The sequence below is a fragment of the Pyrgilauda ruficollis genome, unplaced genomic scaffold (genome assembly GCF_017590135.1).
Source record: "Pyrgilauda ruficollis isolate IOZ18807 unplaced genomic scaffold, ASM1759013v1 scaffold57, whole genome shotgun sequence".
NCBI lineage: Eukaryota > Metazoa > Chordata > Aves > Passeriformes > Passeridae > Pyrgilauda > Pyrgilauda ruficollis.
Window position 1 is genome coordinate 1,478,592 of NW_024527377.1, and position 13,940 is coordinate 1,492,531.

Below are 13,940 nucleotides of genomic sequence, written 5' to 3' on the forward strand. Positions count from 1 at the left end.
TTTAGGCATGCCTGAGTGTTTTATTTGTTGCTGGTGCAATATGAGGTTGTAAAAAAAAGTGGATCTGAAGAAGACTGAATGGAGCCCAGAGCCAGATTAATGTCCATGCCACTCCAGGCAGCACAGGCCTGTCCTTTTAGACAGCAGCCATGCCATAAGTCTTCATTTTTACAGTAACATTTTATGCTGTGTTTTGTGATCTCCACTAAATCCAAAGCTATTGTAAGAGTGGAGCTAGAGAGACTTCAAAGACCAAGGCTGAAAGATCCTTTTGCAGTGATCGGCACTTCATAAACACACGGAATATCCTCAAGAAATTGCTAAAATTGTTGTCGGAATCAATTTTGCTGAAGGCAGAGTTGAAGTTTCTAAGTATTCCCTTGACTTAATCCATATGGTGTATTCTGCTCACATATGCCCACCACAGCTTCTATCTTTGGAGCTGGAGGTGTTCCTGGTATTTTATGGCAGGAACATGCAAAGGTCACATGGATTGCTTTTGAAGCTCCGGGGGGAATTCATCGCTGCATACTTGAGATATGTCTGTGTGCTAATGAGATGGTGCCTCCCTCGGCGGAGGTGAGATTGGTCAAGTGAAATAAGCTGAAGTCAGTGCAGTACCCTGGACAAGATGTGCTCAGTGCAGCAGAGGCTGCTGTCAGTCCTGCTCCTCACAGAGTGCCTGCTTCCTGCCCTGGCAGTCTTGGGTGTCGCACTCTGAGGCTGCTCCCATCCCACTGCATCCTTTTGGGATTCTGGGAGCCCTTTTGCACCCTGAGGCAGCAAGTTGGCACTCCCCAGGCAGAGCCTGTTTCCAAGCAGCTGCTGCCCACCCACGTGTGTCCATGTCCCACCGTGCAGGACACCCCAGGACAGAATTGTAGAATGGTTTGGAAGGAACCTTAAAGCTCATCCCATTCCAAGTCCCCTGCCATGGGCAGGGACAACTTCCACTAGCCCAGATTGCCCCAAGCCCTTGAACACTTCCAGGGATGGGGCAGCCACAGCTTCCCTGGGCAACCTGTGCCAGGACCTCCCCACCCTCACAGGGAAGAATTTCCTCCGAATATCCAATTTCACCCTGCCCTCTGCCAGTTTGAAGCTATTCCCCTATGTAAAACACCACAAGCCTCTGGATCTGAGCTTATTTATCTCCTTTGAGATACAGGTAATCAATACCACATGTAAATGAATGTGTTAATTGTATGTGATGTTCTAATGTATAGATTAGCAGAGCTGGAGATGAGTGGGAGACTCTTAAGACATTTTCCCTCCACATTTTCAGTGCAATCAGTTTTTACATCAAGTTGCTGTTTTGCTGTTTCCATAAATTCCTGGCAGTAATTGCAGTAGTTTCCAGCAATACTCCAGTTTTGCTGCTGATGGGGTGAGGAGGCTTTCATCAGGAGTGCTCTAGGACAGCCCTGTCAGAGCCAAGCATCGCTGCAGAGAGGCAGCGGCTTCTAAAGTGGCTTCTGAAACATTTTGTCATCATCTTAAATTTGAGCAATAATTGATGTCGGTGGGTGGCAGAAAGGGTGATAATTGGTTCCTGTAAATCTTTTAAAGTGCATTAGCAGGCTGTGTTTGTAACAAAATGTCTGGAGGTTTCACTATGAATGCTCAGTTCACTGTTTGTGTGTTGGTCACACTTTACACGCAGGGTCTGGTTATAAATAACATTGATAAAAGATTAGTGTACAATTGCTGCATCGTCCAGGGGTTGTGTGTCTGCACGTGGTGGGCTGGAGGTGGCTGTGGGAGTCCCAGCTGGTCTGGTGTGGTGTTCAGGCTGTCATCCCCTGATGTCCCTGAGGGATGCCCAGGGGGGCACTCAGCCCGGGGCAGGGTGGCTGCTGTCCCCACAAGTGCCAAAGCAGACAGGTTTGAAGTGGCTTGCCCGGGGCGAGCTGGAGGGCCAGTGAGCTGGAAGGAGATTTCTGGAGTGTGTGGTCCCTGTACCATGTGTGAACACCCCATCCCATCAGGGACCTGTCGTTTTTTCACCTCAGGTTTTCAAAGATAGTCAAAGACAAGCCTACATCATCTCACAATTGCTTTCCCTTTTTTATTAGACTTTTGAAAAGCAGTAATTTTGATTGGTTTTTTATATCTATATTTCCTGAAAAGTAGACTCCCAGGTTTATAGTCTGTGAATCAGTGAATGGCACAGCCTGCAGTCCTGATAGCTGTTTGTTCATGAGCTGTTTCTATCTCCAGGTATTCTCCACAGGGGGAAAGGATTTATTGTTTCAGTAAATTGATATTAGTGGAGCACAGTTCAGTTAGAAATAGGTCTCTATTTTGTGAAAGGTGGCTCTCCAGCTATTTTTCATCTCCCCTCGCAGTGAGTTGGCTCACACCACGACAAGGAGTAGCTGAGAATTCATTTAGCAGAAGAATATTGCTCCTTGATGCCACATAAATTACAATATTACAGGAATAATTACAATGGAGGGCGGCGTTGTGTGGAGGAATGTGCCTGGTACTGTGGGGCCAGCCCAGGAATCCCAGCTCCTTTGGGATGGAGTGTTAAAATTCTGTGTTTCAGGTGCTGTATGGGCAGTAGTAAGGGCTGAGCTGTGTGGAGCTGGGCTGGGCCCTTGGGAGCCCCTGGGATGATGGGGATGCTGGGTGGCTGTGGAGCTGCAGGGATCATGGCAGGCCCCGACTCAGACACACAGGCAAGACTTTTTTGCTTGGGGCAAAGTTCCTTCATGTTTTCTTTTCATGATTCAGATCTGGAGACCTCCTGTAGTGCATCATTGTCTGTCACCTCTTCTCCTCCATTTCTAAGCAAGTCCCACTTTCTGGTGCTTCCTTTAGCTGGGAAGATGCTACCCTGCAGCATCCTGCCCTGTGCAGAGAGGGGACAGATTTTCCCATCTGAGATGCCGTGGGAGGCAGCATTCCCTGGATTACAGCCCTTCCCACTGTGGGGCAATGCTGGGGTGTTCCAGGGAGGCTGGGCGGCCACATCAAAACCCATCATCGTTAATGAACTCAGTGTTAATGGGGAAAGGGTGTGGGTGGCCTCCTGGAAGGGGTGATGGGACATATTCCTCCTGTGTTGGTGTTCTGAACTAAATAGCCAGGGATTATATTGGCACTGGATTGAAGCCTGGCCTCTGCCTGTGTTTCTCCAGACAGAAACTCTGAAGAAGTTTATGGCTATCACTGCTGTCTTCTGTGGGGGCTCAGAAGAGGTTTGTTTTCTTGCTTAAGAACTTGGCACACCTTAACCAGGTGAAAATACTGTTCTCTTGTTCTGCAGGTAGAGTCCGCTGACATGGTGATGGACCCAAATGTGGACATCACTGGATTTGTTAATTGTGGCCAAGAGCAGTTGCCTGTGTCTTTGCTTTCCTTCTCTGGGGACAGTAATAGTGTCACTTGTGCATGTACACTCAGGGAGTGTTTTGGTGGAGGATTTTTTTGTTTGCTGTTTAGCTGGCCACGATCAATAAAGAGAGAGCTTTTGCAGCCAAAAAGATGACAATTTTATGAATGGAGTTTAGTAGCACAAACTTCATGTGATACAGGAGATAAATGGAGCACAAATGGAAAAAGCACTTCACCCCCAGGCCCCATTGTTTAGTGTTTCACAAACGATTAATCGCTTCATCCCCATCAAGTGCAATTGTCAATTCAATAAGCTCCGAGGTGTTTGGGATGACGCTTGGCAAACGCATTCCTAATGTAATTACACCTAAATGGAGCGTGAGAGTGCCTCTGTGTGTGTGTGTGTGTGTGCGCGTGCAGGGGGACGGATCCATGCTCCCATGCAGGGCTGTAAGAGCTGCATGCCACAGACAGTGGTGAGAACCCCACCAAGGCACTGCTCTCCCTCTGCCTCTGGCCTTCCTCTGGCACAGGAGTTTTGGGATCAGCATGAACTTTCTCCCCAGGGTTAAGCGGGTGATGGTGGAAAATTCAGGAGGTGGGGTGGCTGCTGCTTCTTTCCACTCGAGGTGAAGTGAAACGGTGGCAATGCCAGCATGATGCTGACCCTGGGCAAGGTTGAGTTCATGATTCCTGTGGAAAACCCCCTCCCTTTCCTTCCTCATGCGGCCTGCAGCTGACAGCTCGCTGCCTGCCCTCTCCCAGGAGCACAGGACAGCTCTGGAAAGTGTGTGGGGAAAAGCACTGGGAGCACCTTGATGATCATTTTGCTTTCCAGAAGAGCAGAGCCTGAAATGCTGGGAGGAATGGAGTAACTCCAGACTGGCACTCTGGTGCCCAGGCTCATAGTCACAGATGGGGAGTTGAAACCCTGACCAAGAGGAGGATATTCTTGCTGGACTGGTTTAATAACATAACGTAACATAACATAACATAACAAAAACTCATGTTGAGCAAGTGCACCTTGGGTGGTGTGTTTGTAAAGGAACTCCATTAAGGCAAAAATAATGCTCTGACTTTCTCTGTAACATGCAGGCAATGATAGGACAAGGGGGGATGGCTTTGAATTGAAAGAGGATCAGTTTAGATTAGATACTGGAAATAAATTTTTCCCTGTGTGGGTGGGGAGGCCCTGGCACAGGTTACCCAGAGAAGCTGTGGCTGGAAGTGTTCAAGGGAGCACTTGGACAGGGCTTGGAGCAACCTGGTCTGGTGGAATGTGTCCCTGCCCATGGAGGGGAGGCTGGAACAAGAAGATCTTTAAGGTCTCTTCCAAGCTAAACCATTCCATGTTTCCATGACATCCAGCCGGAATGGTGCCAAGAGCAAGATGGTGGCTGCATCCCAGCGCTGGTGCTCAGAACTCGCTGTGCTAGTGCAGGATGCTTCACATTGCTGAGTGCAGAGGCCCCAGGCAGCCTGTGCCAGCCTGGGGCTGAGATCCCACGCCCATCCTGGGGCTGCTGTGGGATCAAACAGGTATCAGCAGGTTCCTTGGCGTGTTGCAGCACAGCAGCCCGAGCTCTTGAAAGGGCTGTGATAGGGAACAGTGTTGTCTGTCTTAGATGGTATCTCAGACTTGACATAGACGTGTAAAATGCCAGGCTGGATGTTTGCAGGGACTTGTCAAGCCAAGGGAAACGGTGCCAGTGAAACATTGGGGAAGAGCTTAAAAAGGCAGACAATGGTGTGTTTGCTTGCCGAGCTCGCCTACGTGATGCTTTCCCCCCTGACAGAGTTTTTTCGGTTCATCAGTGGCTATGGAGGGAAAAGATGCAGCCTCTGCCAGCCCCATCCAGACAAAGGTGCTGGGACCCCTGCAACCCCATCCCTTGGGGCTTTAGAGCAGCCCAGAGTTCAGCCCAGAACAGGGACATCACACTGTGGCTTGAGAGATGACCAGGATGCCAAATTTTTTACTGAACGTTTAATTAGTAACTATTCCTTATGGGTTCTTCCTCAAGCCCTTTTCTCCATCTCTGCTTATAAATGAGGTATTTTCTTCCATTGCTTTGGAGCAAGGGGCGTGGACAGCAGTTTGGGTCAGGCTCCTCCACTGTCTGGCCAGTTGTGGATATTTCACACTAATGAACTACAAAGCCTAATTGTTTTGTGTTGCATCCTGCTGGTACTTCTGTTGTCCCTTCTCCTCTGATGACATAGAGCTCATTGGGAGACAGGGTGTGATGGGGGCTTAACTCTGCCTCTAACCCTTCATGGAGAACCTCACTCCTGCTCCTGACAGATTTTCTTCCTTGCCTGGAGTGACCTCACGTTGCATTTGTTGGCACCAGGATCTTTGTGTGCAGGTGGGAGGCAGCACTTCTGGGACAAGCCTTCTGTGTGGCACCATTTTGGGGCTGCTGAGCTCCTGGTAGCAGCATGCCCTGTCTAAAGGCAGCTGAGTATCCCACTCCTAGAGGTTGCTGCTCTAAAAAAACCTCTGCTGGTTACTGACCTTACACAGAGACCTGGTTGTCTCTGTGAAGAAAGCTCTGGTAAACCATTTCTGCCACCTCTCTCCATTAAAGATCCTGGTGTGGGGGGAATAAAAGACCCACCTGGGTCTGACCTTCTAATTTCACTAAACCCAAACACAAAAAACCCCCCTTATTTATCGTCTTTCTGCCTTTGGCTTCAGTTTTACATTTCCGTTTAATTGGCCTTAAAATTAGGCTTAACAATTAAAGCACTGACTTTGTGTTGCCAAAGCTTGTCTGAGCCCTCTCTGCAGAAAGCATCTTTGCAAAACTTGTCTCCTTGAACATTTAAACTGTCAGCCCCAATTATCTGCATTGCTTCAGCTGAATGGCTTTCCTTCCTCTCGGTCAGCAGCAATATTTTGTTACTGTCTATGAAATACAAACTGCATCCCGAGTTAGGAGCAGCCGTTTTCCGAATGGCCGCTGTTACCCTCGCTGTGGGTTTGCCTCTGGAGTTGCCATCTGCAGTGCTCAGCCCCTGGCAGAACGCTCCCGAGGGCGGGCGGGCGCCCGTGCCGGAGCCGCTTCGGTGGCGCTGCCTTCATGCTCTGCCTTCTGCCCTGCAGAAAAGCCCGAGCTGGACGAGATCACCCTGGAGCGAGTGCTGGAGGAGCTGGAGACCATGTGCTACGAGAACATGAACATCGCCATCGAGACCGAGGAGGGCTTGGGCATCGAGTACGACGAGGACGTGGTGTGTGACGTGTGCCGCTCGCCCGAGGGGGAGGACGGCAACGAGATGGTGTTTTGTGACAAGTGCAACGTCTGCGTGCACCAGGTGAGCCCCGGGCTCTGCTCATCGCACTCTGGTACCCTCCTCCTCTGGGTTCCTCCCATCCCTTCCCCTGGGCTGCTGTAGACACCTGGTGAGCTTTCCTCGTGGATCCCAAGTGCAGCTCCAGAGGAGTGGGGACAGCAGCGGGGTCTTGGATAGCTGGCAGACAGCAAACTTGCTTTTCTTACTTTCTTACCCCCAACCATTTATAAGTGCCCTCAGAAACACACAACCAGAGGCTGAAGTGCCCCTTCCTCCTTATTCTCTGGTCTCTGGGATATTTTATTTTATGTCTCCTTGTCCTTTAATATGCTTATTCTTCATTACCCCATTTATGGAGCCCCAGTGGGATCTCTAGCACATTCAAGTGACCAGCACTGTGTGCAAGACTTGGCGGGTGTCTGGGTGGGATGTGGGTCTGCAGTCCTGTGCTCACCAGAGAGGTGGGCTTGCACAGACCCCCCAGCTTCCTCCTCCTCCTCCTCTGCTTTGTCTGGGGAGTGGTTGGACCTTCCAGCTCCACCACTGCGGTCTCACATCGCAGCATTTCTGTCCCAGCTTCCCCACTGTGTGAGCGTGGGATTTCATTTTATTTTGCTGCCTGGAGGAAAATAATTTTATTTGTAGAATTGAATGGTAATGCTTCATTGGTAATGCTTCAGGCTCTTGTGGGCCTCCTGCTTTTGGGGAAACCTTGACAAGGGGAAAGCAGCCACATGAGGGTCTCCTGGGTCCTTGAGGATCCAGGGAGGTTTTACTGGTCATTCTTCAAGAGGAAGCACTGTGTGGTGCTGGGATGGCAGCAGCCTCTGTGTGAACGATTTTGGGTTTTTTTAGTTCTAAAGAGAGCCATTTGCTCATCTTTTGGGCAGCTTTTCCATCAGTGCTTCCTGGAGGTGGGAGAGCACTGGAGATATCTATAGTTGCGGGTGGTGGGTGTTTTGAATGGTTTCCATCAGTGAATCAGATTCCACAAAATACCAGAATGATTCAGGGTTGGGTTCGAGGTATTTTTTTTGTCTTGGGTTCTTTTTTAACAAGCCCAAGTGGCAGTGTCAGGCTGTGAGCTGGCATGAGCCACAGCAGGGACTCAGGAGGAGCCGTGGCACCGTGTGGGCTCCACTTTCAGCAGCAGCCCCAGTGCTGCAGAAGGGGACACAGCAGCCTGGATTTCAAGGCTGTTGAAAGAAAAGAGGGATTTTCAGTTGTTTTCAGGGAGCAAAGTCCAGCCCTAAGCTCTATGCCAGCCCCTAAGCTGCCTGTGATTTAATCTCTGCCCTGATTTACACCCTAAGCCACGAAGTCCAGAGGCACAGTGCAGGGTGTTACATGGCATCATGGTTATCTAACCTGCCCTATGCCTTTGCCAGCACCACGTCCAAAACCTGCTGGGAATGATGCTTTCCTGCAGGCATATGGGTGCTGGTGCTGTGGGCTTCACCAGAGCCATGCCTTGTCCTCCTGCATCCCATTGGGAAGGGGCTCGGGACACACTGTGGTGGGTTATGGTGCCAGATGATGTTGTTGTACTCACTTCATCTGCATAACACAAGCCATGAGGCTTGCTATTAGTTAATTCCTGTGAACTGAAGCTTTTAGAAAGCACATGCAGTTGTCCTTTTAAAATTGTCAGTGAGGTGGAAGCATGCCCCCCACTGCTAAATCACAGTTCATTGCTCTCACAGTGACAACATCACACTTTTGCTTAGCATGGGAATGATCCACCTTCAGTTTCCAGCCACCATGCCATGGGCCTGTCATCACTGAATTCCCTTTCCCTGGTGTGGCACATGGCTGGACCTGCCCTCTGTTCCATGGCCACACCAAGCTCGTATGTGGCTTGGCTTCCTCCCTGTTTTTTTGACATCTCGTTCTCAGGGATGTTGCACCCCAAATAGATGCAGCAGTAAAAATAGCTGTGCTGCTCCTATTCAGCATTCCTCTGGCTTCATATTTCTGGAGCACCTTCTGCCTGGTGCTGGACTTGGAAGAGTATGTTTAGCTGATAATGCACCTTGTTTCTAGAGCTGCTCCTTGTCTGGGGTGGAAGACCTGTATTTGCTTCTCAGGAGCAGAATTGCACCTTCAGCTACTCTAAAATCGCTAGAAATAATAACCAAGATCCATGAGTCTGCTAGAGATGGTCATAATTCCTGCTTTCCCCTGGATTTTGAGATGAGTCTGCCAGTTCATTCTGCTGCTAGTACATATCGGGCTGATTCCTTCCTGGTAATAAATCACATATTTTATAAAACTGTGTTCCAGAAATGATTTATCTATCAGATTTGGAGGCACTGTGAAACACACAGTTAAGTCTCTTTGAACCATGCAAACTCGCAGCAATATTTCCTCTCTTAATTCCTTGTTATCCCAATAATCTGTTCACAAAATGGCTTTTTCCACTTGGAAACCACTATCAATTTGTGATTTGGGGCAAACTAAAGTCATGTTGTAGTCTCTTCTGGGCCAGTAGAGGCTGATGATGTACTTTTGCCAAGCTCACACATCTCCATGTGTCCCCTCTGTTCCTGTCCCCACCCACAGTATTGTCACTTGCAGTGACAATGACCTGTAGCAGCAGAAGAAAAAGCTGCTCTTTTTGGGGGTAAACTTCAAGAAGTTGAGCTGACGAATGCCTGGGCTCAATTTACAGCCACCAGTGCTGGGGGTCCTTGTCAGCACTGGCTGCTTGCCTTCTGCAGGATGTCAGAGCAGCCAGATGTAGAATTAATTACATCTCCTCGCTTTAAATAGGGACACAGCCCTGTGTAAGTGCCCAAGGCAGTGTGTCGCCCTCTGAAAACCCTTTAAGTGTGAGTTATCAGGACCTGCCAGTTAAAAACTGTCTAGTTTTAGCAGTAGCTGTTTAAGGCAGTCATAAATCACGGTGAAAGTGGGAAGTATTTATCATTATGTGATATGGCTTATCATTTGGCTCTTCCCCAAGTACGGAGGAGAAATATTTATAAAACACTTTGGCTTCTTGGTGTCCTGCATTACCACAGCTGGTCAGGGAGCTCCATGGGCAGTCTGAGTCTTTCAGGTCTCACTCTCTTGGCTGGAGACTTGTCTGTGTCCCCTTTAAATGTGTCATCCTTAAGATTTATTATCCTTTTTGGTTCCTCCCATCTCATTTACATTCATTACTATTGCCTTCCCCTTTTTGCCTTTCCGTATTTATTTTTGCTTCCCCTTTGGGCTGTGCTGGGTCTCTAACCAGTGTGGTCAACTTTCTCAATCGTGGGCTTGCGGCTTTTCAGCCCTCAGTGACCTCAGAAGATTTCTCTGCGCAGCATTTCTGACTTTTCCCAGTCATCATGGGTCAGGAGGGGGCAGGACACGAGCGGGCAGATGTCTGCACCGCAGAGCTGCTGGTGCTGGGGGCTCTGCCCACCCCCAGCCTGGAGCCAGCTGGTGCTTGGCATGGTGCACAGCACATTTTTATTCTTAGCTTTTAATTAAAACCCAGGACACACCGTGAGCATCCATGTGAAAACAGGGAAGGTAGTAAGGAAAACTTCAGCTCCCTGTCTGTGCTGCATTGAGTCTGCTGCTCGCTGGGATGCAGCGGCACTGAGAGAGCTGGGAGCGACGGAGGAGCTCTGGGAGGATGTTCATCCTGGGCTGCTGGATTACCCCTTGTCCCTCATGTCTCCACAGGCATGCTATGGCATCCTGAAGGTGCCCATTGGGAGCTGGCTGTGCCGGACCTGTGCCCTCGGTGTCCAGCCCAAGTGTCTGCTGTGCCCCAAGAGGGGGGGAGCGCTGAAGCCCACCCGGAGCGGCACGAAGTGGGTCCACGTTAGCTGTGCCTTATGGATACCTGAAGTAAGAGCTTTCCCAGCCTCCTCCTCACACATGGATGGAGGTTTCAGGTCTTGGCCCAGGGTGTTTGTTAGAGGTGTAAATAACAAATGCAGTTTGGCTCCTCAGGCTGTGCCAGAGCCACAGCGCTGGGCAGTTATCGTGTGTTTAATTAGCAGCCAAGGAGCTGCTAATTAAAGGAGGGCAGAGAATTGGGCTGCAAGGCCACAGAGGGAGGGGCATACCTTTGAGCAGAGTAAAGCTAATTTCATATGCCCATCTGAGATACACCTCAGATGAGGAATTCATGCAGAGGAAAAACCAACATAAATTTTTTCTTCTTTGTCATCCAGATTTGTTTCTGGTTTAGGGAGTTTGGGTTTTTTTCCAAATTACAACTGACCCTGAAGAATAAGAAATATAATCCATCCCTCATTCAGACTGCCACAGGCACCCCCTTGTAGGAGATTTGGGACCATAGCTGGTATTTACAACTTGTGTTCTGTCTTGTGGCCAGGTTAGCATTGGATGTCCTGAAAAAATGGAACCCATTACGAAGATCTCACATATCCCAGCAAGCAGATGGGCTTTGTCCTGCAGCCTCTGCAAGGAGTGCACTGGGACATGCATTCAGGTATGTAACTTGGCACTGGAGAAGCTCAGAGCTCCAGGGTTGTACCTGTATCAGCCACTGGAGAGTCTTGAGATGCTGAAGGACATGGTCTGAATTACTTATTTCTGTTTTGAGTAAACCTAGTGACAAGAGCCTGTCAGGCATCATCAGATGTTGTTTGCAATCATTTAATGCACTGAGTGCTAGAAATCTAGATTAACTTTATTTGCATAACACAGTGGTGTTGCTGTAGTGACATTAATTACTGGGACTGCAAGTGACCTTGATTTAGATCAGAAACCTCCAGGAGAAGGGCTTTGTGAGGCTGCCAGGAAAGTGGGATGCTCATGGGATACACAACACAAGTATTTCACAAACCTCAGGGGTCAGCCTTTTTCAGTTGTGGGGATATCAAGGTTCACCAGGGTTGGATAGTCCTCACTGACCTGCTGGCTGGGAAAATAAAGTACTTACCATGTATTACATTTCCACATTTTCTGTTGTGCCACACCTAAACAAACCACTGCAGATACCTGATTGCCTGCCCTGCCATAACAGGAGAGGCAGAAATTCTGTTTTCAGAAAGAAAGCAGGATTCTCCAGGCTTTTCTATTGCAAAAGTGGGGCATAGCTTCCCACACCATGATCTCTGACCTTGGGGAGCAGAGCAGAAGCTCCCATCCATAATGCAGCACTCCTGGTGTGAGGGCATTTGGGGAGCCCTGCTGAACCCCCTGATTCCCCCTCCTTCCACCTGCTTGGCCAGTGTGATGTCTTGGTGGTCCCAGAGAATAGCCATTAAGCTTTGAAAAATTGAGAGAAATTTAAGGATGTGTCCTGACCCCAAGTGATCAGCTCTGGTACCTCAGCAGGAGCTACACAGTGGAAGTCGGTGTTTGCAGCAGTGACCATGGACCAGGAGCTGCTGGCTGGTGGCAGAAGGACAGCAGGGATAGGAGCTCTGCAGTGCTGAGCTGTGTGTGTGCTGTCATCTTGGGTTTAATACCTTAAAGGCAGCTATTTAAAAGTAATCCCCATAGTTTGAAATGAAATCTCACAATACTTCTTTAAATCTGTCGCATTGACTCATTTTTTGATGGCTCTGGGTGCTTATTCACCCTGCCAGATGGAGATACTGTGTCAGAATGGCAACTGCTTTCAAAGAACAGAGGGGCAGGGAAGGAAGCAAACAGGCTTGGCAGCATCAAAAAGAATTCAGTGTCTCTCAGGCTTCATCCTCTTAGTGCCATCATGACATGGGAGCTGTAGATCCTGGGTACTGAATGGATTTGCATTAAAGGTCACCTGAGACAGAACTGGAGCCTTGCTGCCTCATGTGCTGGCAGCTCATGGTTTATAAGTGAGATTGCCACTGGAGCATTTGCCGAGGCCACCCTGCCGTGTGCAGGATGGTTTTGTTTCAAGGAAAAGGGGGAGAAGTGACAAAAAAGCAGGCAGTGCCTTTATGTAAGGATTTATGGGGTAAATTAACACCCATAGGTAAATAAATACGCTCTGTACTCATCCATGGTACAGAGCTCTGTTTTGAAAGCTTATGTTTATGGAGCATATTTTGTGGAGCATATTTTATGGAGCATATTTTATGGAGCATATTTTTGCTAGTGCCTGTTTATACAGGTGGGATCTACTCTTGTCAGCATTTTGGGTTTGTGACCCAGCTCTGAAAGGAGAATGTTGTTTTCTGCAAAAGCACTGGGTGTTTGTTCCTGGCAGCAGCAGTCAGGTGCTGCAGGTGGGCAGGTCTGCAGAAGGAAGAACGTTGCTCTCAGGAGAGGGTTTTCCAAGTGGCCAAGAGGGTTTTATGAAGGTGAAATCTGGGAGGCAGGCTAGAGGAGTAAAGACTGTCATCCAAGCAGGGCATCTCAGAGGCAGCACTGCAGCTTGAGAAAACACCCACCTCAGCCACATTTGCAGAGGCAAACATGAGAAGTCTTTGTAGGGATCTCTGTGTGTGGAGATGTTTTTCCCCCATCCAAATTTGACCATCAGAAGGGAAAGAAACTCAAAGAAGCCTGAGAAAGGGCTCCCTGCTGCTGTCCATGCCTTTTGCCTTGTTGCTGCACGTAACTCAACCCCTGCTCTCTGGTACAGAGCTGTGAGCCCAGTGTAACTTGGTGTGAGCCTAAAGTACTGGATGCTGTGCAGGGATGCAGCTCTGGAGACACCCTTTGCCTGACTCCTGTTCAGGGGAAGTCATTACTTCATGGTGGTTCTTGTGGTCAGACATCAGGAGATGCCAGAGAGCTCAGACTGCAGGAGGAATTTTCTTGTTTGCATTTCTGAGATGGAAAAGAGGGTGCCAGGAGCCAGGCTCTGGTGCAGCCTGAGTCCTGACTATGCTTTTTTGGGACTCCACTCCCTCCTCCTTGCTTGTCAGAGTGACTGGAAGAGCTCACCGAGGCAGCACAGAATGCCAGGGCTCTCTTGGTTGTTGGCAAGCTTCTCCAAAGAAGTCATCATCTTCCAGCTTTCTTTTTGTTGTCACTTTTTGGAGAAAAAGCCCTTGGAAATGTCCTCCATCACTCCCCCATTCATCATCACTTCTCTGCCCACTGCCACCCCCTCCCATTAAGCAAGCAGTGCCCCAGGTCCTCATCCACTGGGATAACTGGTGGTTCCCAAAGCTGTCTTCTCCCTGCAGGCCTGAAAAGGCAGCACATGGCCGCAGGGGTAAGAGCAGAGTGTGTTGCCCGTGCTGCCCCAGTCCCATCCATCCTCTGCCCCTCATCCTCCGAGGGGTCTGTGAGGCTCAAATTGCCATTTTTAGCTGAGAAGCTCTACCAGGCTCCAGACCATCTGTGGTCACAAAAAATCACATGGTAGTGTTTTAAGGATGCAGAAG

General features: G+C 49.2%; 1 protein-coding gene across 1 annotated transcript in view; it reads left to right on the top strand.

Moving 5' to 3' along the window:
- Positions 1-13,940, top strand: part of JADE2 (jade family PHD finger 2) — a 72,237-nt gene that overhangs the window by 39,957 nt on the left and 18,340 nt on the right. The window contains 3 exon segments of the mRNA XM_041481831.1: positions 6,452-6,663; positions 10,321-10,488; positions 10,982-11,098. Coding sequence (XP_041337765.1) covers positions 6,452-6,663; positions 10,321-10,488; positions 10,982-11,098 — 497 coding nt within the window.